This window comes from Lytechinus variegatus, chromosome 1 (genome assembly GCF_018143015.1).
Source record: "Lytechinus variegatus isolate NC3 chromosome 1, Lvar_3.0, whole genome shotgun sequence".
NCBI classification, from domain to species: domain Eukaryota; kingdom Metazoa; phylum Echinodermata; class Echinoidea; order Temnopleuroida; family Toxopneustidae; genus Lytechinus; species Lytechinus variegatus.
This window is the reverse complement of record NC_054740.1, coordinates 6,104,827-6,132,808: the sequence shown is the minus strand read 5'-3', so window position 1 is coordinate 6,132,808 and position 27,982 is coordinate 6,104,827. Positions and strand designations below refer to the sequence as shown.

The 27,982-nt window shown below is 36.2% G+C and overlaps 1 protein-coding gene across 4 annotated transcripts in view; it reads left to right on the top strand.

Moving 5' to 3' along the window:
- Nucleotides 1-27,982, top strand: part of LOC121414569 (helicase with zinc finger domain 2-like) — a 147,270-nt gene that overhangs the window by 101,788 nt on the left and 17,500 nt on the right. For all 4 annotated transcript variants that reach the window (XR_005969913.1, XM_041607789.1, XM_041607775.1 and 1 more), the window contains 10 exons: nucleotides 510-4,608; nucleotides 5,246-5,346; nucleotides 5,966-6,115; nucleotides 9,046-9,180; nucleotides 10,174-10,463; nucleotides 13,510-13,706; nucleotides 19,817-19,919; nucleotides 21,352-21,579; nucleotides 24,093-24,255; nucleotides 27,144-27,311. Coding sequence is in view for 3 of the 4 variants with exons in the window: in XM_041607789.1 (XP_041463723.1) it covers nucleotides 510-4,608; nucleotides 5,246-5,346; nucleotides 5,966-6,115; nucleotides 9,046-9,180; nucleotides 10,174-10,463; nucleotides 13,510-13,706; nucleotides 19,817-19,919; nucleotides 21,352-21,579; nucleotides 24,093-24,255; nucleotides 27,144-27,311 (5,634 nt within the window). In the remaining variant the exon portion in view is untranslated. The remainder of the gene's footprint in view (nucleotides 1-509; nucleotides 4,609-5,245; nucleotides 5,347-5,965; nucleotides 6,116-9,045; nucleotides 9,181-10,173; nucleotides 10,464-13,509; nucleotides 13,707-19,816; nucleotides 19,920-21,351; nucleotides 21,580-24,092; nucleotides 24,256-27,143; nucleotides 27,312-27,982) is intronic.

Here is a 27,982-nt window from a genome sequence, read left to right as displayed (position 1 = left end):
ATTTAATGTGATATCAAGTATTGGTTTACCCTGAAAAGCTGAAAAATGGGAAGGGGAGGGTCTTAGCCCCCTCTTGATATATTTTTAGTGATAAATCCATATAAAAGGTGTGCAATTTAATGTGTATCTGATAAGAATTCCACAGTCTCTGAACAAAAAATAGTATAATTCAAATAATTTAAGATTTTTTTTGAGATCTAACACATAGTTCGGATCTGATTTTGAAAGGTTCAAAATTAAATCTTATAATCATACAATAAAAGTATACTGTGAATAACATGTACACTATCTTGAGTTAACAAATGCTACTTTCTAGTGGATAAATTAGTGTATGTTATAAGACAATCAATGCATGTGTTTGATTTCCTGCAGAAAGTGTCAAATATATTTACAGGCCTATCTAAAACAAACTGAAATAAGACAGTTTAAGTTTAAATTTTTGAAATCATTGAAGGATGAGGGGTATTTCTAGTTACTGTACTTTGTTATGTTTCATTCACTTTGTACAGGGAAGCAGTATCGGGCCGTCTTCTTGAGCACAGTGAGAACAAGGTCCTCATTGAATAAGGTTGACATCACATCCCTTCCCCGTTTGGGTGGCCGCAATGTGAGGAACAAGTTCTGGTACGGTTTCTTATCGGACAAGGGACTACTGAACACAGCATTCACTCGTGCACAGTCACTCATAACTGTCATGGGAGACCCTGTTGCCCTTTGCTCTGCAGGAGAATGCCAGAAAACTTGGCAGAGATATATCAAAACATGTGAAAAGAATGGTGGCATCCATAGTCTACAAGATCTAACAATGGCTTCTATCCAGAATGAAATTGCTAGTGCCAAACATCTGCTCAATCCCGCTGCAAAGACGTTTGTTCCTCAAGCTTCAGCTCCCAGTGGAGCCTCCCAGAGAACATCTACTGTTACTGGAAGATCTGCAGTAAGTAGAGCAATTGAAGTGCAAAGTTGCTTTCCAAGATCTTCAAATCAACAAAGAGAAATGCTACCTTCATTGGTAACTAGTGCTGCTGTAGAAAGTGATGATGAAGATGATGAAGAGGAATTGCTTATTGATGAATGGCTTCAGGATCTGAAGATAGAGGTGGATGAATATAAAAGGTCACTTACATTGACTGAAAACCAGAAGGAAGATGCATTAACACAAGGTTCTGATGATAGGGATGCTGCCGGTGACCAAGGACTAACGCAGCCAGCCATACATGACCAGGAGCTTGAAGCTGGGGTAAGATTGCATACAGCAGAGCAAGAAGAAAGAACTCCATCTGCATCAAGAACTGCATTGCAAAATGTAGAAATTCCTACACGTGAACAGCTACTACAGGACCTGCACAGGATGGAGAGGGAAGACCGTGATGTCTACCTTGAGGATGAGTTATATGATTCAGATGATGATGAATCAAATCTTGCTGCCACAGGTCAAGCAAGGGAGACCAATGTCGATGAACTTCTTCGCAAGAATGTTAAAAGCCCTGATAAATATAAAATCTCTATCTTCCGCCAAGATATCAATGGGCGTACTTATGCTGTTCCTCTTGACAGACAGTCAGGAGATGAAATAGCCATTACTAGTTTGAAACGTCGTGGACATGCCCTTAACAATGATAAGGTGCTTGTAAAGGTCTTGGAAAACAGAGAAGAACAAGAAGTAGAAACTGATGGTGAGGGTGGATCGGAAAGGAAGATTTATGGAGAAATTGAAGGCATCATTGAACATAAAGCTAATCTCCGGTTCCGAAAATTTGTCTGCCACCTGGATCCTTATAGCGACAATGTGATGGTACCTCTTGACCGTTCATCTCCCAAGATGCTTATACAAGGAAGGAAAAGAAACAGTAAAAACAATAATGTTGCTGTTGTTCCTCTGTTTGAGATAACAAGAAGGAGTGCACAAACACGGAAACCAGGTAGCTCTAGAAGAGATGTAGAAGTGAAGTTATCAGAAAGGCGCCAGAAATTATTTGTTGTTCGCTATCTGGAGTGGGCTGAGAGAGATCCATATCCACTAGGAGTAGTTGTTGAAGAGTTAGAACCAGGAGATACACAAGAAAATGGGATGAACATCCTGCGACTCGTGTATGGCATCAAAGCAAAATGCAAGCGAGCTGCAAGAGATCAAATGCAGCAAGAGTTCCCTGAAGGATGGTGTCTTTCAGAGAAAGCTCTTCAGAAAAGGGAGGATTTCCGTTCAACAAAGGTTATCTTTACCATTGATCCTCCTGATTCTACAGACTTGGATGATGCTATCAGCTGTATCCCTCTTCCTGGACAACGTTATGAAGTTGGTGTACATATAGCAGATGTGTCCTACTTCATTCAACAAGACAGTCCTATGGATAAAGACGCCTACAGCAGGGCTACATCATTCTATCATCCATTCCAAGGTGATGCCTATCATATGCTACCAAAGGCCATAGTCACTAGGCTTCTAAGCTTACTTCCAAATCAAGACAGGTTGGCATTGTCTGTCATTTTCACTCTTGATCATGAAGGACAGATTGTTGCAGAGCCGGTGTTTACAAGATCTGTAGTTCGATCATGTCAGAAGCTCACCTATGAAGAGGCAGAGAAATTGATTGATTGTAGTAGTGATACACAATCTAATGAATACATGACTGTTGCTGATCCTGTTAGGGTCTTATATGCGCTGTCAAGACACCGCAGAATGCAGCGATTAGGTGATGGATGGATGGTGTACAATGCAGATGATGATGATGGGGGTGCACTCTCTCATCCATTGGCACACAGCTTGATAGAAGAACTTATGCTGATGACAAATAATGCTGTTGCTGAACATGTTCTTTCCAGTTATCCTGATTGTGTTCCATTGCGTAGACAACTTGCACCATCGCAAGATCAGGTTGAGGGATGGAAAGAAAATCATGAGAAGACTGCAAGAAACAGCATCCGTCTCCCTGAGCTTCTCAATCATAACCACAATGGTGTTGAGAATGAAGACCAAGGTACAGAAGACAGAGAGGATGTTGTAGTTGCTGCTGAAGTGTTTGGAATGGTCAAGCAATTATGTGAGTCACAAACGTCAAAAAGTCATATGGAGTCTATTGCTAATCTCATTCTTCAGGACGAAAACCACCCTCTGCATGCGGTGGCTCTGTCTAGCTGCTATCAGATCATGGAATCTGCAGAATATGTCGACTCAACAAGCCAAACCAAGCCAGAGAAGCGAGCACACTATTCTCTGCAGATGAGAGCATACACTCACTTCACATCACCGATCAGACGTTTCATTGACCTTGTTGTGCACAGGTTGCTTGTTGCTTCTATGGAAAATCGGCCATGTCCGTACTCCCCCAGAGAAATGGCCGACATCACACATCATTGCAACTACCAGAATGCCAAAAGTAAGCGATTTGACAAATCAACGCAAGAACTGAAGATGGCATTGAAGTTGAAAGAAGCTCCTCTCCAGGCTACAGCTTTTGTCGAAGGTATTTCTGAATCATCTATGAAATTGCTTCTTCCATATCGGCGATATATTCAATCTAGACAAAGGGACATCCCTTTTAAGTTACTGAAGCCTGCTGAGAAACCTGCTGTAGAATCTACCAATGCCCAAGTGGCATGGAAATGTCGCATGTATGACTACAGCACTAAATGCCAAGCAGAATCACCAGTTAGCACAAGAGTCCCATACCTTGACCTGTCTTACACTATCCCAGAAGATAAATGGCAGCAGATCTTGCATTCCATTAAGTGTATGTACATCGATGGAAACATAGAGGGAGTCAAGACTGCCATTGAGGCTGCAGTAATCCATGCCCAAGGCAGTGGTAACCCATTCTCTAAGAGAAGAACCAATCAGGATGACGGTCCAGAGAAGAAAGAAATGGGAATTATGAGTTTTCAACGAAACTATCAATTGGGTGAGCCCTGCAAGGTCCAGATGCATGCACACATGATGAAGGGTATGCTCAGACCAAAGATACAACTCTTCAACATGACTTCTCAATTGGATGTATGTGCAGAGCATCGAGCACAACCCATCGAGTGCTTCTCAAAAATAGCTACCGAAATTCCAGGCAGGGAGAAAAATGTGAAAACGTACAGGTCAAAGTGGCTTTCAATCCTGTCTATGACCTCTTGCTACAGTGCTGTTAGCAACGATGACACCGTTGTTTTACAGAATGTTCCAGTCACATGGCATAGGGCTTCAAATGAAGTCACAGGCCACATTGAGCTAGATAGGGAATTCCTTGAAGTGAACCATATCCCAATCTGGGAAACTAATGATGGAATAACAATAAACAATTATGATTACCTCTGCCTACATCTGACCAATCTTGAAGTGGAAACTAAACCTCGTTTGAAAATGATGGAGTATGATAGAGAGAGACAAGAATGTCGAGGACCATTCAATGCCAGTGACTGGAAGAAGCAAACAGGTGTTGTTCACAGTCAGATAGTAAAAGGCAAGGAGAGTCAGGATTGCCGTACTTGCCAGCGACTCACTAGTGAGAAGGCTATCGTAGTCCATTTTGTTGTTCATCAGTTGTCCGTCCCTCTTCCACAAAAGATCAATGGTCGTCATGTTGCAAGCACAGTGGAATTCATTTCAAAACCTGAGCCAAATCGGTATGTTTTATTCATTTTGTTTTATATGAAAATTGGCACACGCGTTACCCAAGGCGTAATCTACAAAACTATAACATCAAATTCTGCAATATATTTAATTGCTCATTAATTATGCCAATTTATGCGTAAAATCTAAAGTTTGCTCTAATTAACGAAATAATGCCTGCGAGCGACGTGGAAAAAAAACCCATTTATTTTTCCCTTACCCCAATGGACCATGATAAAATACATGTATGTTAATTTTTAATTTGAAATTCAAAATTGCCACCGCCCGACCTGTTGGCCTAGCCAATGATAATGAAATGTCAATGAATCTAGATTAGTTAAAAAGAAAGCTAGTATAAACTTGTAAGTTTCTGTGATCAAATCTTCTATTAGAATATAATTGGCCAAATAGAATATGATCCCAAGAGATGGTTTCTACTTGCGTGGGCTTTCTTTGTTGAATGAATTTTGAAGAAAGAATTTTAAATTGATTCTCCTCAGATTCTAAGAATATCTAACGCAGACACACATCCTCACACACACCCACACTCTCATATACCTTCTTTCCATCAAACATGCTTGCATTTCACATGAATAAGTCCAGTTACCAATGTAACAATTGTTTTTTATTTGTATTAAATTTTTTATGCAGACGAGAAGAAAAAGCTATTGATGGTTTAGATTCTGGATCATTGCCTGTGTTGATTAAAGACATTGCATTGCAACGCCCTAATCGTCCTGATTGGCATTCAGGTAACATAAAATCTTCTATTTCTTTTGTAATGGTAACACTGTTTGAAAAAAAGGAAATAATTACATGTTTAATATACATACATTTGTGTTTGATGAATCACCTTCACTTGATAAAATTATCTTGAAAAACAAATGAAATCAATAACATAGAGACCAGTCATTCTTGCAATAACTTTTACCAACTGACATAGCATAGTAGTGATATGATAAGAGCTGGATAATCAAGGTCCTCTTAAAATTTAGTTCTTGTAGTGTTACAATATCACTGTCAGTGTTGACAGTGTTACAAGATAATTGTCCCGCCACATAAGAAATCAATAGAAACAGACAAACCTTCCAGTAAATTTAACTTTTACCCCTCTTTAATATTTTCATTTCTTTTATTTCTATTTTTTTACAAGAGAAGGGATGAATTAAACCTTCACTCATGTGTATGGTCTATAGGCAGAAAGAAATGACATACTTTATAAATGGGTACTGTAACAAAGTGAAGTATGCTGGCAAGACTTGGTGGTATATGGAAAATTGTATTATCATCTTCATAATGATAAGTTTCTTTTTTTCCTCTTGTTGGAGTGTTCTCTTGTGCTACTTGCTTTTCTCATTTTTTTCTTCTAAGATGAAACCCTTAGAATCTTAAAAAGAGAAGCCGAGGCCCTGACAGACCTGAATGTACCAGAATGTACATTACCTGCCCTGAATTCATCCCAAGGAGCTGCTGTCAAGAATGCACTACAACATACATTCTCTCTCATTCAAGGGCCCCCTGGTAAGGTTCAGTCTAAAATAGTATAAACCAACTTTAGAAATATATATTAACATACAAAATAGGTTACAGAATAAGAAATTAATATGAACTTCATATACCTACTTAGCTTATTCCTGAAAAGGACTGGGCTATTTGAAATGTATTGAGGACTGGGGGGGGGCATGATGGCACCCCTTCTGATCTCAGCCGCCGTTCTTGTGATCGTGTCGAAAATTTGGCAGGCAGATTTTTTACCACATAAACTGCAATCCGGTCTAAAAAAATTCTGAAAATATTTTTTTAATTATTATGAATAAAATGTGCAAATTCATTTTTGGAAAACAGTATTTACATATTTAACACCAAATTTCACTTCAAATTTTCTTTTTTTCCAGATGTCATCTTTGTAATTTAATTTAAAGGGGAATCCAACCCAAATAAAAACTTGTTTTTATAAGGAAAAGAAAAATCAGACAAGTTGATCGGTGAAAGTTTGAACAATATTGGACAAACCAAAAGAAAGTTATGACTTTTTAAAAGTTGTAAATATTGGTAATCACTACACCCATGGAGACTTCAAATTGGCCGCATATGGGATGTCATAGTGATGTAAGGCAAGGACTACTCTTCCATGTACTCCAGTACATATTTTTTTTTATGGCTAAAATGTAATTTTTACTTAAAGTTTTATTTCAAATTATATTTTTCTTTTCTGAGGACATAAAACAATATACTATCTGGGTTATATTTAGATTACTGCCCCAGGGGAATGGGTACTTAGGAGAAAACCACAAATCCCTGATAATAAAGTACATGGCCTATGGGAAAGTTGTCCTTGCCCCTTGTCATAATTTACTTTCCCAGTTGCCAATTTGAAATCTACATAGTATTAGTGATCTCAATTTTAAAACAGCTATAACTTTCTTATTGCTTGTCCGATTTCTTTCAAACTTTCACCATTCTGTTTAATTTATACACAACATTTTATGGCCAAGGCTGGATTCCCCTTTAAAGGTTTCAAAAAAAAAAATGGCAAAAGCCAATTTTTTCCTTCTGTATTTATCACAGATGATCTATATCCTATAAGCTATTTAATAGATCACTTCAGTTCTGCATTTCAATTATTGGTAATTCATTGTTTCTTCATTTATGACATGTATAACGTTTTGTAGAATTGTATTTCTATGTTTTTTCATCGTATGTTTTTCATTGGTTTTTCAATGGAAATTATTACAGACCATTTAACAACTAAATTAAACCCAAAATTAATTAAGCAGACCAATTAGAATGAAAAATAATCACCCTTTTATAAATTTCATCCCCCATAGACTTTGTACACAAAGTATAAAAATAAGCCATTTTCTGCATGACTTTGTCTCGTAAAAAGTCATGTGGCATCGTGATGCTATACCCGTATGTTGCAAATTTGGTCTCAAAAGTTGCGCAAGACTTCAAAGAAAAAAGTCATAACATTTTGCGGCGTGATCCTTTCTCATTTTGGAAATATCGTGCAAAAAAGGGGTAAGTCAGGTAATGCTGAACCTCATTTGCTTGTTGCCCATAAATACACCATGATACAAAGTTTAAGTGAAGATAACCCTTTCTCCTGAATCACTCTCACTCGTTTTATCTCTCCATCTCTTTCAATCTTTAAATATGTCTTTCCATCTGTATACATTTCTTCTTTCTCTCTTTTCATCTCTTGCTCCTCTACCTATCTCTCTATATTTCTTTCTCTTCCCCCCTTGTCTCTCTCATTTTTACTCTCTTTCTCAGCTTGCACATACACATCCTCTCATTTTCAATTCCAAAATTGCGTGTGCATTGAAATCGATCTCTTTTATTATGAATATCTTTAACTAGTACATAATGTCAGCATTTGACACAAAAGAGGAGAGATAAGGAGATTATTGAAATGCTTCATGTCAGTATTGATATATTTTGCTAGATAAAGGAAGGGCAAAAACATCAGAAAGTATTGCACTAAAGTGAAACCAAAAGTTTATTACCTTGTAGCATTTACACCAATTTAACCAATCAATGGTATGCCGCTTGGGATAGATCATTTGCTTTGATTGATCTGGCATCGCTTTTCTTGATGTGACTAACACACCTAATGGATATAATGTATGTAGGTATATTGTCAAGATGGATATAAGGGCAAAGAGTGTTTGTTCTAAATGATAAAGCAACTTTTATTTCTATGAAACGTCTTGGAAATGTTAGAGGAGAGATTTCTCACTGCCTAACTTTGCAGGAGCCTGTCGATGGTACCCCACTGTTATCCATAGTTTGATTCTATATGGTGCTCTTAGGGCCTCAATGTCGCACAATGGCAATCCTACCACATCACAAGACCATTTAAACATGTTTTATTCCCCTGGAAAAGATAAAAGAGACATTACTGAAGATAAGAATAGTTTTGGTAAATTAAAGCCTACCTGACAGGAGCCTATCAAATTTACCAAATTACCAAAATTGGCAAGGGAAACATCAAGATTCATTAACTAGACACTTCAGGCAATACAGAAAGTTGGTTAAAAATGATCTTCATTGGTGCACAGGTCCCTCATATCCGATTAGACTCATTATATTAAATGTATCTACAAAGACATTGAAACAAACTACGACAAGAAAAGGAAGATAAGTTTCATGTAAAGTACAAAACTATTTTTACCTGAATGCACATGAAATTCATTCGGAATATGCTTGATTTCATATTCAAGTGTCATTATGCTTGGAAAGCTGAAAAATCAAGTTTGATAGTGCTAACATAATTGCTATTGTTTTATTGTACTCCCGCCTACCAATTATTTATCTTTCCCTCTGATATTTACTAATTTATGATATTAATGCATCAAATCTTCACAAATATTTTCACAATTCTTAATGTAGATTTCTGTAATGTATTAATTACATATTGTTCCAATGAATGTCTTTCTTTCTGTTAGGCACTGGTAAAACTGTTACTGGAGCGTACCTTGCTTATTTCTTCACTCGCCTCAATCAACAATTACGAGCTGGTAAAATGCGCCCTCAGGTGTTGTACTGTGGACCATCAAACAAATCAGTGGATGTTGTAGCTGGTATGTCTTTTTTTAATGTTTAACCACTTAATTGATAATAGGCTGCAATCACTGCAGTTTAATCCTGGTGAATGGTATACAAATAATACACACCAGCAGAGGCATTATAATAATACTAACTGGATTTATTAAGCACTTCCAAAGCGCTGTTATTATTACCCCTGCTTTAGCTGTGCTGCCATGTACATGTAGGCGCTGAAGCATTCAAGGAATTTCTTCCTGCTGGATACCTATTCACATCACCTGGGTTGAGTGCAGCACAATGTGGGTGAATTTCTTGCTGAAGGAAAACACACCTTGGCTGGGAATCGAACCCATGACCCTCAGATTGAAAGACGAGAGTCCTGTCCACTAGACCATGATGCCCCCACATGAGTAGTAAGAATTAGATGTTACCTTTGGGATTGTTCTAGCATGACCAGGGCATTGCTGAGAGTGTTTGTACTATTTCAGAAGTAACAATTTATGAAATTATTCTAATGTCAGGGCTAAATTATGTTTATTGTATTTTTTGCAAGGTGGTTTCATGGATCAACAATAGTTCCCAAACCTATGACTGGCCAATAGAACTCGTCATTAGCAAATTTTTCTGTTGACCAAAATATATTGACGGGTTATACGATTTGTTTCAGCTAATATCGCAATTTTGTTGATACAGTTATGCCCCTTTGCTACTTCGGCATACGAGGTGCAATGACTTTTGAAAATAGGTTAATTCCACCCATAATTCTACACCCGTAAAAAAAACTGCCTGATTGTTTTTTAAGTCCCAGGGGGCCGTTTCATAAAGCTGATCATAAGTTAAGAGCGACTTTAAGAGTGATTGTTGATTCTTTCTTGGGGTACATAATAAGTATAATGAATATGTATGAAAATATTTTATTAAGAACATAAATTTGGTTCAAAATATGTGCCACATATTGTCTCATCAGAGCTATGGTCTTGCAGGAATGTCTGATATTTTCATTGTTCAATCATGTTGACATTCACCAGCATACCTGAAGAAGTTTCCAAACATCTCTGTCGTGCGAGTCTACAGTGAACAGATAGAGCGGAAGGACTTTCCCATCCCTGGTGTTCCAGGACTGGTCTCCAAGTGGTCAAGGAAAGAATCATCCATGCCAGTGGAAATGAAAGACATTGCTCTTCATCACTTGATCAGGATGCGTGGGAAGCCACATGCTGCTGAGCTAGCGGGCTATGAGAGGAAATTTCGCACTCGCCCAGATAGTATAAGCCCACAGAGCATAAAAGACTACAAAAGCACCATTTTTGAGGCCACTGTAAGTTTTGGTTTCACTTGCCTAGCAGAAGCGGTAGAAAGGGATGCTTTACTGATGGCCGTAGTGTCGTCTTAATCAAAATCTTTCAACTGAAAGAAAAGTTTAAAAATGTTACAGGTTTCATTCAAAGAAACTTTGACAAAAGAGAAATAAAGTGCCAGTAACTATACACAACAAAAAAAGTAAGTCCCCCCTAAACAAACATCAATAATTTCCGAACCAATGCGAGTTTTTGATATATTTTTACATGAGCGTGTAGGTAATTTTATAAGCTACCCTCTGAGTAAATGTTGTGGACGTATCTTACGTCATGCTTCAGTGAGCACCGTCAGAAGGCAAAAATGTCACTTTTCAAAAGTCACAAGCAAAATATCATGACTTTGATTCCATTTTATTGGAACTAATTGCACATTCTCATCATGAAAAATAGTCAGAAGGCTTGTAAAAATGTACTTTCTAAAAGACGATACAACTTTTTAAGCAAAATTTCACGGTTGAATAAACTCAAGTCCAAATTTGCTATAATTGGATTTTTTACACATTTTTATCAATAAAACTGCTAAAATATGATGACAGTTATTTTGGGGAAGACTATCTTCAACAATATTCATCGTTTCACGGTTCAATGAACATTTATTGGAAACAAAAAATGCGATTTCCAAATATCGTAGGCAAGTATTGCACCATTTTGGTAACTGAAAATGATCTTTTCTCAACTTTTTCGATATGTTCATGACCAATTAACATGCTTCAATGATTCAAAGGTGTCAAATTAAACATTTACGCTTGAATGAACATGTGGAATGTGATAAGCTCTTTTTTACGTTATTGGACAAAATGCAATTTGTAACTATGGATATGTGTCACAAAACTTCTTGCACAGTTCATTTGATATGATTTCTGTGAAAATCCCGATGTTTAATGCATCAGTGAGCACACAATATTCGAAAATTATGCAAATGAGAAGAAAGTTCAAGGCCTTGGCCCCACTCTGTACCTTATCGAATGGTTATTTTGGTGTGTGCACCATTTGGATAGTGTTACTCTGAAGCTATGTGCGAAGTTACATGAAATAACTGTTGACAGAAGTAACAAAAACCGTCCATGAAACAAACCCTCATTTCATATTTGTTAAAATTTTGACTTCCTCTCTCATAGACTTGTGTACATTATGGGTGCATATGTTTAAGCATACGTAACCCCTTATTCAATATGGTGGAACTTTTTTCAAGGCTGTCTTTAGCAATGTCGTTTGGCAGTAATGTTTATCAACCTATGGGCAGAAATCTGTGCAAAAATGAAATCGATTTGTTTATTTATGGATGAGTGAGCACGCATCAAAGTGGGAAAATTGGTATTTTCAATGTCACAGACTCATTTTGAAGGGTAATAAAGTGAATATTGGGGCAAATTTGGTTTCAAATGTGTCTTACATTGCTGTTGTTTTTATCATCCATCATTTCTATCACCAAACACTTTCCGAACTTTAACCATTTTCATGGTTGAGCGAGCACATTCGAAAACTGAGGAATGAATACTCTTAATACTGCATAAATGTATTCTTTTCCTAACAATTTCTCAGGATCAGTTGAATGTATGGACAGATCAGTGGTGGCTCCAGAATTTTAAATGGGGGAGGGGCCTATAATCGGGGGAGTCATCAACATTTTCAAATTTTAACATGATCTAACAAGTTGTAGAAGATACTACCAAAAAAAACCCTATTATGATACGTCACAATATAGGGGCTGCAGAGCATTTTTCAAAGGGGGGGGGGGGGGTGGGGGCTGACCATGCCAAAAATTACAATCGTGTTTCATTTTTGTACTTGCTAATGGAAAAAAGTGGGGGGGGGGGGGGGCTGAAGCCCCCCAGCCCCCCCTGCTTTTGCGGCCCCTGCAATACATCGTGCTCACTCAACCATAAACATACGATATCAAAGTTTGGTCTGAAGTGGTTAAATGATGGATAGTAAAACGGCATAACACCATAAAATTCACCTAAAAACAATTTTTACCCAACTTTGTATTTGCACAATCTGAAAAACGACTCTTGTGACTTTCAAAAATGGTCATTTTTGATTCAATCTTTAATTACTCATGCATGACTCAAACGATCAATCTCATTTTTCCCCAGGAGTTGCTTAATAAGTGTAGAAAACCACCCATGAGATATCATATCTCAATCTAATTTGGTTCAAAAGTTGCAGCAATTTTGATTTAGGGGGGTCTTACTTTTTTTGTTGTGTATACTTATGAATTTAAGGCCACAAATCCCAAGGCGATTGTCACCTGAGGTCAATGAACTTTGACCATGTTGCAATGTTGACTTGTAAAAAGCAACTGAAGTCTAAATTTATGAATTATCACAATAATTTTGAATCAGCACTGCTTTGATCAAATTTAATGAACCTTGTACATGTATGTGATGGTTATTAGATATCACAAATCACTTCAAATGCTTAACCCTATGTCAATGGTCTTAATTATTCTTGTTATAGAAATGAATTAACTCATAACTGATTAATGGAATGATGCATTTTCTACCAGCATTCCTAAAAGGACCTACTTTTATCCAGTGGAATGATTAGTTAATCAGTATGTGAAATGATAATTTATATAGAAGTGATGACAGTTTGAATGTTCTTATTCCTTTACTTTTAAATTTTCATTTCACGAAATATTTTGCATTGCACAAAGGTTTAAAGCTTTTATTCTTTTCAAGTCTGAGCATCATCTGATACCAATTTCCAGCTTCCAGCCATGTTGATCTTCAACGTTACACAGTATTTTTACTTGCATGTTGAACAATATATTTTTTAAAACATTATTTCATGTCAAAATCCAATACAAGTAAGTCCCCACTTTCAAATGACACTGTTTTCATCATCATACATCTAAGTCAATGAATTGTATCAGTATATGCTACTCTAAAAGATAAGTTTTTTTTTGCCCAAGTTTATAGAGGTTTCTAGCATTTTCATGAAGCTTTAGAGTAGCATTCATTGTAGAATTGTTTATAAGATATATATATATTTTTTTTACAGAAAGAAGAATTGCAAAACCATCACATAGTCCTGAGTACCTGCAATGCTGCTGGAGCACGACGTATCTCAAGACTGACGCGTGTCATCCAGGTGATTGTGGATGAAGCTGGTATGTGCAGTGAGCCAGAGACTATGATCCCTCTGGTTTCAGTGAAACCTAATCAAGTGGTATTAGTTGGAGATCATCAACAGCTTAGGTACAGTTGAAAACTTTGCCCTATATTCTGACATCTAATTTCATTCAAACAGTGGAGCTATTTGTATATCTTTGAATTTTATTATGGGTTACTGTAGGCTTGAGTCATTGTATCCCTAGAACAGAATTCGGAGGATACTATGGATTTGGCCTTGTCGCGCCGCCGCCGCTTCCGCCGCTGCATCCATTGCCGCATCTGTCGCTGCAGAGATTTTCTTGTGAGCGCTCTATCAGCTGCATTTCTTCTCCGCTCATCTTCAAATTTGGTATGAAGATCGAGTATAGTATAACAAAGCTGCCTATCAATTTTGGTGTGGGCGGAGACATCGATGCCATGGTAACAATAGTTTTTATGGAAATAGCAGTGATGTCCTTGTGAGCTGTATTTCTTCTCCGATCATCTGCAAATGTGGCATGAAGGTCTATTATGGTAAAGCGAAGCCACCTATTGATTTTTCTTGTTCGCAGAGACATTGTTGCCATGGAAACAAGAGTTTTTGAGGAATTACAGAGCTGTCCTTGTGAGTGCTGTATTGGCTGCATTTCTTCTCCAATTATCTTCTGATTTGTCATGAAGGTCCATTAAGCAAAGCTGCCAATTGATTTTGGTGTGGGTGGAGACATCGTTGCCATGTTAACAAGAGTTTTTGTGGAAATAGCAGAGATTTCCTTGTGAGTGCTCTACTGGCTGCATTTCTTCTCCAATTATCTTCAAATTTGTTATGAACTTCCATTGTGGTAAAGCAAAGCTGCCTAATGATTTTGGAGTGGTTGGAGATATGGTTGCCATGGTAACCATATTTTTGTGGAAAATTTAGTAAACCTGTAACTTCTGCTTTTTTTCCAGTTTGTCACAACAGTTGGCACACAGAAGCAATATTAGAAGGTTAGGCGAAGATGACTATCATTTTTAGTGGGGGTCATACATGTAGGATTAGGTTTACAAAATATATGCAGATTACTCTATAATTGTATTCCCCAACAGGTGATGCTGGACAATACTTTAGGTTCTGTTGAGTCACGCTGCTACGTCATATTGTCATCAAATTTGGTACCCACAGGCAAAATGTGGGCAGGGTCATTGTTGCCATAATACTTGTATTTATTTGTCAAATTTCTGTGTGAGCTCTATACACAGGATGTATTGCAATGATGAATGACGCGGTGGGTTTGGGGGATACATGTGCTCGGCCGCGCGACCCGCCGAGCATCTCTAGTTTCATTCTTGTTTTTATTTTTGAAAAACTTTGAAACACTATTAATAAATGGGAAGCTAGGGAGAATGGGGGGGGGGGTTAAAAACTCTCCCCCCTAAGTTGTTGAAAATTTACACGTCACATCTTTACATCCATGAAATAACCATCTGTTTTCTGCATTTCTGTGAAATTGTTTTGATCTCGTTGGGAACTCAAGAATCAAAGAATACTCCCCTCTACCTTAACTGTGGAAGATCTTTTTCAGTTGATGTCACACTCTACCTACATGATAGTCTAAATATGGAAATATAATATGACCCTGCTCTCATCTTCTTTCTTAAACTGTTTTCCCTTAACCCTTATCAGCCCCCGGACATTCTCACGATAAATCCGCCATGCACATTTTTTTCATCTGTCGATCCCTGACATTTTACTTTCAAGTCTCATGTAACTTTTGAGACCAAAATCACAAACCCGGGTACGCGGTCCAGAAATTATGTAAGAATTTGTGAGTGCATGCAGGTCTAAAATTGCTCAAAATATGAATTTGTGTACAAGTTCAATACAGTGTTTTTAGCTAAGATTCATTTGTGTATTTTCCTGTTACTGATTGAAATCAATGAATTTCATTTTTTTTTGGTAAAACAAAGTCCCAGACAACTTCCACAAAAAATGATAGAAATAAAATGTCAAAACACAAAGATATTCAGAAAACGATGCATATGAAAATAAACGTTGAAATGTTTTTAAAGTACATTTCATCAGATTCCTTTAAAGAGTCTGTACAAAAAAACTTAGCATTTTAGGGTCAATAATTAAGTTAATTAGAGCAACTTTTTAACGCATAAATTAGCATGATTAACAAATTAGATTTTTCCTCGGAATTTGATCGTTTAGTTTTGAAGATTTGCCCTAGGTAATGCATGTGCCAATTTTCGTTGCGATGATGTAATCGACAGCCGAAATCATAAGGGGGTGGGGCTGAATCAGCCCCCCAGTCTACTTAGGTTCAAATTGATGCCCCTTGACATATTTTGTCACCACGCTGGCGCATGAATTTTTGTTACCATGCTGTTTACCGACTGTTTACTCTCAGGTCTTGCAAATGTTTTGAGACCAGGGTAAGCATTTTGTAAATTGCTCAAAAACTTGACTCCGACTACAAAGTCGATGCAAATTGTGATTTTCAACCAAAAATCATATATATATGATTACTTTGACTTTTGTTGGTTGAAATGGATTTATGTTATGCTTTTTTTATGGCAAAAGGGTCCCTGACAAAGTTTATTGATAAAAAAACATAAACACATAAGAATCGAACCCCCCCCAATATAGGAAATGTTTAGGCATTTTTTTGTAGCTATTTGTAAGATATAAGAAAATTAGCATACTACATGTACATGTACTACCTACTTGAGTGAGATAAAGGCAAAAATATACACCAACAGACCTGCCAACCAGTACGTTTTGGGCGTACATGTATTACGTTTTTACAACCCCAATTTTTTTTATTATTTTTTTAAACAAAATCGTAACTCATTGAGGAAAATCATCTCTATATGTCTCTATTTCATAAAACTTACACAAATATGGTTATTAGATCAATGTAATTTCAGGTTACCTTTTTTTAATCATTTTGTCAAAACCAGGGTGAGATATACACATGTTTCATTGTGTTTTTTTTTCATCTGCAAGAGCAGTGCGCATTTTAGCTTGCATTCAGCTTGCTTGAGCGCCGCGATGAACCATGAATTTTTGGGGAAAAAACATTTTTTTTATCACAGAATACAATTTTTCATTCCCAGAGGTTGGCAGGTCTGCACCAAAGACAATTTTAGAGGACAAGTCCACCCCAATAAAAGTTAATTTGAACTAGAATTTTAATTCGTCATGAGGACGAATTAGGTGATCTGTCTCTGATTTTCATGATCACGAATACAATCACCATGTTTATTGAGATCAATACGATCATCATCTTGAAAACTGAACTTTTATTACGAAAACATGTTGAATACTCGTGAAAAGAGGGAAATGAGAATATGTGAAATACATGTAGGTGTAGGCGATACACATTGTACATCAGTGTTATAGGCTTATTAAAAGAGATTTTAATCTATTTTATTGTGCGATATTTGAACTTATATACCTTGTAATGGTGATTAAGGAACATTTGCGAAATGTTGAAAAGAAAAAAAAGAAAAAAAATTTATGTCCACTTTTGGATTCGAACCCCGGACCCTGAGGACGCAAGACTGATGCCTTACCCATTGAGCTACACACTTCCCATAGACTTTACACATAAGCAAAACAAGAGGATCTGAAATCCAACTTTGCAAGTGAAATACGGGCATGATCCCGGCATCTGATCGGAAAACGAAGACCACACTTGCGATAGCTTACAATCTCAGCTACTACATACTCCAAGCTCAGAGAAAACCAACAAATAGAAATGGAGATATGGCTCGCGAAATAGAGGAATGTAAAATCCAGTTTTGAGAAAAAGTCATTTCCCATAGAGATTGCACACAAAATGAGCGAAAATGACATGCCTCTATAACTTGCCACTTTTGAGGATGATCCGATCCTTAAAATGTAAATATACCCATCACAATAGAAAGAACATGTCCTCAGCTACAACGTAGAAAAAAACTGAGCAAAATTGATCAATATTTACAGAGTTAAAGTCAAATTTGCATAATTATGATGACGTCATAAGTAGCAAAATGGGAATTTTGAGTTCCGACGCCATTTTGATGACGTCAGGATAAAATTTCGGGTCAAATGTGACATGAAATCACATCTCCCATCCATACTCTATTCGAATATGAAAAAAAAAATGGGGGTCAACGGACTACTTTAAGAGCTATAATGAATTTTGTATAGGCATGTTTTTGCACATATATTGTCTATGGTTAGTGCGCGCGCGTGCTGTAAACTTTGATGGAGGCTAATTCCTTTATTATTTGTCGTAGAAGGTTGATCAAGGTATCAAATTGTTCAGAATTATATTATCGGTGCATTGATATGAAAAAAATGGCGATCCTATGTTTTATAGTGCCGTTACGCGCGAGAACGCGCGCGTAACCGTGCGCGCGCGCAAATTTTTGAAATGCTTAAAATGACCTGATTCGTACTCTGTTTTGGTCAAAAAGTGATTTTGAGCATTTTAAAATTTTGACGCGCGCGTACGTGCACGTCGTGACCTTTACATGACCTTTGATGACATGGACAGTTGACCCTTGACCTGAAGTTAATGTGATGTAAATATCGTTAATTTTTGATAATTGACAATGAAGATATGATTGATAATGTGATTTTACAAAATGGCGTCTAGATGACGTCATGATGACCTTTTGACCTTGAACTTGTTTCATACAGATGACATGATAAGTCCCCATATCTGATGATATTTTGAAGATAATTGATGATGTAGATTTGGAGATTTTATGGTAACAAGAAAAGGGTGGAAAAATAAAAATAATAAAGAAAGAAATAAAAAAGAAAATTCGTACGAAATTAATAGTTGATCTGTCGATTGACAGATCACCTAATAAAAAGAGAAAAATCCAACAAGTATAACACTGAAAATTTCATTAAAATAAGATGTAAAATATTTTTAAGTTTCGCTTAATTTCACAAATTGGTTGTATGCACATCCTGGCTTGTATGCACATGAGGAGACCACATGTATAACGTCATCCAGTCACTTTTTGTTTTGTATTTTATAACATGAAATATTCTAATTTTCTCATTGTCAAGTGATACAACGATTGATTCCTCCCAGAACATGTGGAAATAGCATTGTTTAACACTATATGGTTTAGTTGGTCCTTATTGTCAAATCTATAAAAAATGAAATATTGTATAATTCAAACAATAAAAAACAGAAGAAATTGTGAGTGATGGACATCATCGACTGACTCACCTAGTTCTGCATATCAATGTTTTGTGAAAAAAAGCTAAACTTTAAAATGTCATAACTTTCTATCTAATATTTCACATCCGATTTTTAATGAAAATATCAGGACTATGCTAGTTTGATTTTTGTCTCGTCCACCAGAGGGATCCAAATGTCGTCCGTCATCTGTCATCGTCACAAAACTTATGACACATAACTCCACAACCGTAAGTCACTTTTCAACCAAACTTGGATGGTAAATGGACTTGGGGGACTTGCATGTTATACTGCAGTCGGGGGTCACATGGTAAGGTCAAAGGTCATTTTCAGGTCAACGTTATAGTTTACATGTGTGACGTAACCGAGCCCTGTCGGGGTAGCGTTCTGCCGTCATGCAGTCTCCAGAACCGGGTCCAAGCTTCTCACTTTTATATCTCTTTTTGGGCATATTCGCTCACAAAAGTCTATTGTGCAACGTGATGCACTCTCTCATTTCTCTGAAATACACCAATTCACCCGCTCACTCACCCTAAATCATGCGAATGAAGCAACTTCGGAGATACTGTATTCAGTACAGTTTAACTTCGTTTATTCGGAGCTTACATCTTACAACCACATGCCACCGTAGCTCCCAGCGAACTGACGTACTTCTCCAACAATGGCAAAGCATATCACTACGTAAAAATATCGCCCTCTGCGATTAAACTATGAAATACATCTGAAAGGTACATGTACATGTAGGTAGATGACACCAAAATACAGGCTAAGTTCGAGTTTGGAGTCAAAGGTCACAGCTCATTATGTATGCAAGTTGGTTCAGAGATCTAAATTTGATCATTTTATAGATATATATGCATATTGGTTCCTGCACGATGTTACGTTCAATCATATTTAATGAATTTCTGATTGTCAAAATTCTAGTTTTAATATGTTTTTACCTCATTTGAATTTTTGTATGGTTGTGGATACTATTGAACCATTTTGTGATAATCACATGTGATGTTATTATTTTTACAGGTCGATAATCACAGAACCCAATGCCAAGCAGCTTGGAATGGATATTTCTCTGCTCGAAAAATACAAGGATAAAGCCAAGATGCTCACTATTCAGTACAGAATGGTGAGTATTATAATAGTGGTGATGGTTATTTTGGTGATGAAGATAGGCCTAATTATTGGTGCTGTACTGGTGGTGGGTTAAAATATAATAAATGAAAATATGGACATTTGCAATGCGCCGATATCCATATTAAAAAGATGCTCATGATGCACCTTGACATTTCACACAAACTGTTTGTAGTATGAAAATCAGACGTGTCGTTCCACGATACTTTCTTTCTAGTCTTATGCATCTGTTGAGACCAAATTTGCGACAAACTTTTAAAAAACATGATACCATGTACATGTACAAATCCAATACAATTTGTGTTTCTAGTAAAAAATCATTTAAAATTATTATTTTCACTGTAATTTTTAAATGATTTACATATAATTTCAAAAAATTACGTATGAAATTAAGTACAATCATTAGAAAATAATACAGAATAACTCAGACTTCCTTGCATAATATATAAATTGTACAGTTTTCTAGATCACACCTTGGATGATTTGCATTCCAATGTTGCAAAAGCGTGGTGGAATCGTGGATGGCAGTCATTTAGGGAGGGGGGGGGGGGAGTCCCCCTTCCTGTGATGAGCCTTTATATCCAACCCAGCTCCCTTTTTGTAGGGATAATTATGATGATGGGATGATAATTTTGGTACTGTCAATAATATAGTGATTATAATGGTAGTGATAATGATTTTCGGAGCTTAGCCCAATACAGGCCCTTGCATGCATGATATATGAATTTCCATGACTTTTCCACCAAGTATAAGATTTATGAAAGATGAAGTGAGACTGACATTGATAATGATGGTGATGATGAGAAAGTTTGTAGTGATGCTAATAATAGTGATAAAAAATGATTTAGGATTGGTATTGATGATATTGGTAGTGATCATGATGACTGTGATGATAGTGATATATAGGGTGGAAAGTGTAGTCTGCCACATCATATTCACAGTGCAATGAAATAAAGACTGAATGCTTTTACAAATTCCTGAATGATGTATTTGAATGATCAAAATTATATTTATCCTACCTTATTATAAGGCCTTTAAGAAAATGTTTTATGTTTCCCCCTGTGAATCCCACAATCTGACAGTTTACATCCTCTGTTTTTCTCTTTTTTTCTTAATACGTTCGCTGCTGCGCTGCACAAACAAAATCATTCAAGGGATTATTTGTATATGCAGTCAAGACACATATAAATGTACCTTATTAAGCCATTGAATGCAAATTTGAGCAAAGTCTTTCATTTTCTCACAAAAACATTGCCTTTGTATATTTTGGGTCTGTCCCCTCCTCCAAAAAATGGAATAGTAACCATGCTTTTTAATAATTTTTTAAAGGTTGATTTGTGGGATGAATTCATCACCAATCAAGTATATTTTCTTTCTAATCTCTCAAAATTCAAAAGTGTTCCTCATTCATTTCTCTTTATGTACAGCACGAGCGGATATGTGAATTTCCATCATCTGCGTTTTATGACAACAAACTGGAGACAGCAGAATCGGTGAGGCGTCGCAGTCTTGACCCTATCAGGAGGATATGGCCCAATAATGGAAATACACCTCGAGTGTTTTGTCATGTTAATGGGCAAGAGGAAACCCTTTCAGTAAAGACAGAAGAAGGCAACGAACAGTCAAAGAGCAACGGTGCTGAAATTAAACATGTGGTATGGATGAATTGAAGATAAACTTTATACAAATAGCGAATAGGCATGAGTGCGATGGTGCGAGATTTCGCATGAGGTGAAAGAACGCTCTATAACGCCTCGTTGAATAGAGCGTTTCTTTCACCGAATGCGAAATCTCGCACCATTGTAGAATAAAAATATTCGCTATTTGTGTTGTACAACGCCTCGGATTCTAGCGAAAATATAAAAAACAGAGTTTTTCCCTCCAGTAATCTATGAAAAGGGAGCAAAAATATTGAAAGCGAAAAGCAAAATTCCACAAGCCGGGTCCACAAGCGCACATGATCTTGGACAGCATTGCGCATTTAGCTGGCGGGCTGTACGCGCATTGTCACCTTATTCAGTGAAATCGCATTGTGACGTCAACTCCTAAAGACGTGCAATGGTACATTTTGGATGGTACGTCTTGTGTGCAACGGTACAAATGTGTGACATTCAGCCTCCCATAAATCGTGTACAACAAGCTAAGGAGGCATTGTACAATATAGTCCTGGTTGTAGGCTTAAATCTAGAACAAGTAAGGGGAGATGGGGGGATGGGTAAGCTTGAACCCAGCACTAAATTCACATATGCTACACAACTGCTTGATGTTGAAATGCAGTGTTTATTTCATTGTGCAGTCTGAAAATGCACAAAGGAACTTTGGTATCTCATATTCATGCATGCGATTTTGATTTTGGAAAGGAATCACAAGTAATTTTAATTTTCGAATCATAACTCTGTTCTTAGGTTCATTGTTTTTTTTTTAATGAGCTGTCCTACCGGACGTATTATGGTACCTAGCATCATATAATTTGGTGTGTGTGATACTAGCATGGATCCCAGGAAGCCTATTGCTTTTGAGGTCCAAAGGTCAAGGTCACAGTGACATGTTTTCATCTTACCCTTCTGAAGTCCTTGTAATTACGATAACTTTAGTTTAACAAAAAATACTACAAGGGAAAGATCAGACACTTGAGCAATTTTTGGAAATTCATGAATGTATCATTTCTACTTTTACTGATTAAAACTAAATTACTTTTGTCTTGTTAATGATCAGACAATTTTCATCGGAAAAAAAAACTTTTAAAAATGTAAAGAAAAAACAGGAAATACATAAAAAATTGGAAGAAAGTACATTAGAAAGAATTTGCAATACCAAATGTTTTTAGAAGTACATTTGATCAGGATGTTACAAAAAGTCAGTGAATAAATAAAATTGCTATTCGGAGGCTGTATGATAGTTTATTAGAGCAAATATTCAATTTCATGCATGAATTAGCATAATTAATTCATTGAATAAAAAATCTTATTATTTTAAAAGTAAAAAACCATAGAGCTTTTTTAGATTTCATCGCACATTACCACTGTGCAATTTTTCGCGGTGCTCGCACGGTCTAAGGCAGAGATCTCGGCTGTGAGATGAGTCATAATAACCCAGGTCTTTTAGGGTTAACTTTACCCTTAAAAAGACTGGGGGGGGGCTGATTCAGCCCCCCCTCGACATTTTTCGTGATAAATCTGCCGCGCAAATTTTTTGACCGCGTCGCTCGCTGACTTTTTACTTTCAAGTCTCGCGCAACTTTTGAGACCACAATTGTGACCCCCGGGTACGCGGTTCCAAAATTACGCAACATTTCGTAAGTGCATGCAGACCCCAAATTACTCAAAAACGTGAATTTGTGTACAAATCCAATGCAAATAGTGTTCTTAGCCAAAATTCATAAATGTATCATTATTTTTCCTTTTACTGCTTAAAATCAATTAATTTTATCTTGTGTATGGTCAAAATAAAGTCCCCGACAATTTCCATTGAAAAAACAATAAAAAACAAAAAGTCGAAAAACAAAGAAATACATAAGAAATTTAGAAAACAATAGAATATATAAGAAAATAAATGTGATTTTGAATTTTTTTTTAAATCAATTTGATCAGATGCCTATCTAGTGTATGTGAAACAAAAATTAGCATTTCAGGGGCATTATTTTATTAATTAGAGCAAACTTATTATTTTACGCATAAATTAGCATAATTAATGAGACATGAGATTTTTTGCAGAATTTGATGTTATAGTTTTGTAGATAATGCCATGGGTAACGCGTGTGCCAATTTTCGTCGCGATCGCGCGATTGACGGCCGAGATCATAAGGGGGGCTGAATCATGCAGCCCCCCCAGTCTTAGGCGTCGAAATAGCCCAGTCTATTTAGTGGTAACCTAGGCTCATATAATTTGGCGTGTATGATACTAGCATGGATCCCAGTAATCCTATTGATTTTGAGGTCCAAAGGTCAAGTAGCCAACTTGTACCTTTCTTGCTTGACCAATAACTCCATTTTCCGTGTTACAGGTGAGCGTATCATGTGCTCGCACCAGCGACTCTCTTGGTTTAATTTAGGGGCATGTTGAATAAAATGTGCATGCAGCAAATTTGATTGGCCATTGAAGTTCTGTAATTCTATCTTTTGTTACTGATCTTATGAGAGCATTCCTGCCTTTTTATTAACCACTGCAGATGAGAATTGTCCGAGCATTGATCAGCATGAAGGTATCACCTGCTGAGATAATCATCCTGTCTCAGTATCGTCTCCAGTGTGCGCAAATTGAAGAGAGGCTCCAAAAAGACAGGGATCGACGTCTTCAACAAGTCAAAGTCAGCACAGTGGTTAAAAGTCAAGGTGCAGTAAGATTGTATACTGTGTTTACATGTAGCTTGCAAAGCAGAAGCATGACATAGGCGCTGCTTTTGACTGCGGCATTGATCGCAGTGTCGTTGTCAACACTAAGTATTAACCAAGGTTAATTGTTTAATAAATGTCATCATAACTTTAAAAGTATCCCATTTCATGATACTTGGAGAGGAAGATGGTCATGTATCACTGATCATTTTATATGATTTTCAGGTCAGAAAATCTATGTCTTACAATCATGTAGGTTATTAACCCCAAAAGGATGCCTTAGGAGATGGGGGGGATGGGCTGATTTAGCCCCCCTCATGATCTTGGTAGTCAATCATGTGATAGTGACAGAAATTGGCGCGCGCATGTTACCCATGGCTTTATCTACAAAACTGTAAACTAAATAAACAAAAAATCTCATAGCCAATTTTTAATTAGTTAATTAGCCATCTATTTATAAGTAAAATCACAAGTTTGTTCTAATTAACGAAATAATGCCCCTAGAATGCAAATTCTGTATTCACACATTGAACTTAACTGTGGCATATATTCTCTTTTTTTCAATGAATGCGCTGTTAAAAACCAATCAAGAACTTAAAAAAAATTCATCATCACAATTATTGTCTTTTTATCATTTTTTTAAAATGTATTTGTTTAATCTTTGTAATCGTACACAAAATGAAATTGAGTTTATTCAGTAAAAGGAGAAAGAGTGATAAATTTGGTCAAAAAAGTTCCACAAGAAAATAAGAAAGTCACTGAGCAGCGCAATGAAAAATATTTGCTGGGTGGATTTATTGCGAAAAATGTCCAGGGTGGCTGTCTTATTAGGGTTAGGGGCTAGTGAACTTTGACCATATTGTGGTATCAACATAAAAAACTTATCCAACGTTCAGATTTTGATGTTGAAAGCTTCAGCCCCTATTGCATAAAACTTACATGTACATGTAAGGTTAACAAATATCAGCAAAATAGTTCATTACAAGTTTATGTCAGTAGCCACAGGTTAAAGCCCCATTTAGGTCAATAAACTTAAGAAAAACGAATGTGAATACATAATTTGTAATACGTTGAAGTTATAAGGAATGGAGGACTAATAATAATTTCAAACTTTTATATAAGGGTTTACAGGTGCCATAAATAAGGTATTAGAGTTTTATTTCATGTTACTGGATCATGGTCAAAAGCCATTTATATATCAATTAACCTTAAAAAGAAATATATGTTCATTCTTAAAAAAATTATTCAAAAGAAATGTATGAGATAATTATTAATCATAGCTAATGATATTAAGTTTACAAGTCAAGGTAAAAAAAAAAACATTTGAGGTCAGCCAACTGAGAATTATAGTATCAATTTTTTTCTCACTTTATGAGAAATTATTCATTGTGCAATTCAGCACTGCTCTTAAATGAATCATGTAATGCAGGTGTGAGACTGTCAGTCATTCCACACATTATTTTTTTTTTATTAATTTTCTTTCTTATCCTGCTTTAAAGGACAAGTCCACCCCAACAAAAACTTGATTTGAATAAAAAGAGAAAAATTCAACAAGCATAACACTGAAAATTTCATCAAAATCGGATGTAAAATAAGAAAGTTATGGCTTTGCTTATTTTCAACAAAATAGTTATATGAACGAGCCAGTTACATCCAAATGAGAGAGTTAATGACCTCACTCAATCACTATTTCTTTTGTATTTTATTATATGAAATATGAAATATTTTTATTTTCTCATCATTGTCATGTGAAATGAACTTTCATTCCTCCCTGAACACGTGGAATTCCATTTTTTTTTTTTGTGCTTCAGGCAAGGAGGTCCTTATCGTCAAATTCGTAAAAATTGAAAGCCAAGCAATAACAATAAAAACAATAAAAAACAAAAGAAATAGAGAGTGAGTGACATAATCGACTCTCTCATTTGGATGTAACTGGCTCGTTCATATAACTATTTTGTTGAAAATAAGCGAAACTTTGAAATGTCAAAACTTTCTTATTTTACATCCGATTTTGATGAAATTTTCAGCATTGTGCTTGTCTAATTTTTCTCTATTGATTAAAATCAAAATTTTTCTGAGGTGGACTTGACCTTTAAGTTAGGCAGTCTGTGCATTTCAAGAATGTTTTTAAAATGTAATGTATTCGAGAAAATATGATTATAGATCAATTCAACTGTTTTCTGATTGACATATGGGCTCTCTCAATGCTATATCATGTTTGAACACTGGATTAATTTTCTTTTTAAGTGTGTTCAATTGGAAACTTTAAATAATTTTTTTTTTTTGAACAAACTTCCTGATTCATGTATCTGCACACAAGTGGGGATGAGGAAAATCAAACAATTTTCTTTCCTGATTGTTTGATGATGTCTTCTAGTCAAATTTGGTCTCCTGAGAATGGATGTTTGGAAAAGAAAAGTACCGGGGTATTTGAAATGAGAAAATAACATTTCAAGGCCTTTTGAGTTCCCAGTAACTGACATTAAAAATTCCTTAATCAGATCATAAGCTTAATAAGGAAACATGGGAGAAAACTTTGCACATTGTATTTCTTCATTTTCTTGTCCACATTCTGATCTCTAATGTCTCATTTTTAACGGAAGTCCTCATTTGATGCAAGATTTTTCTGGAGAGGTTGCTTTGCAATGTCTCAAGTCGGTCACAAACAATCATTTCATGCTCTCATCTGGAGAAAATTAAATTAAAGTAAGAGAATTTAACCATACATGATACTAGTTATTGGTTTTTAATATTTGCTCTTATTTTCACTAGATTTTTTTACTCTGTTCCAGTGATTAATACATATCTCTGTCAACTGCCAATTTAGATCAATGTATTTATTATATTGACCATTGAATTGATTGTCTGAATTGCTTTTTGTTACCTAGGGAGTGAATGGGACTATGTAATCTTCTCAACAGTTCGCTCTAAACCTCGGATTGAGATTGAAGAGAAGCCAAGCAGAGGGTGGCAGAGAAAACATCTGGGTTTCATCAATGATGAGAACCAGATGAATGTGGCTTTGACAAGAGCCAAGAGAGGTCTTATCATCATAGGTGAGCAACAAGTATATGCTACAGCTGTAGTAACATTCCATTCATACATTTATTTTGTCATGCTCAATCAGATTTGAAATTTCATTTACTGTGGTCCTGTTATAAGAAACATATATGTGGTAAAAAAAATCAATTTATAATAAAAAAGTACACATTCTTATACAGAGTGAGACACAAAAACTAAGTATATATATATATATACATATACTCATGTATCTCTTGACAATTATTATATTAACAATGCTGACAACAATGATTATAACAATTATATATTGATGCCCTGAAGTATTCTTAATTTCCTTTGTGCAAAATAGCCTGGATTCTTTAACCCTAATGTTAAGTGTTCTGAAAAAGTATATAGCGATCAAAGAACTCCCTCAGCATATGAAATGTTTCATTTACGCTGTTTCCTCCAATAGATCTTTTTTTATTAAAGATGGTTCGGTAATCTTCATATCTGTGATGTATAAGAAGTTCCTGTATTTAGATACCATAGTATTTAGATTTTAATCATGTAAGACTTATGATACCACCTGTCTCTGACCCATCTACAGCTTGATTTTGAAGGTGCAGTTAGGATCATGGGTAGTTTTCATATTTAAAACTAAGAATCTGTCCTTTGTGACTACTCTGTGTATCTACACCACATAAACTAGTTGAAACTGCATTTC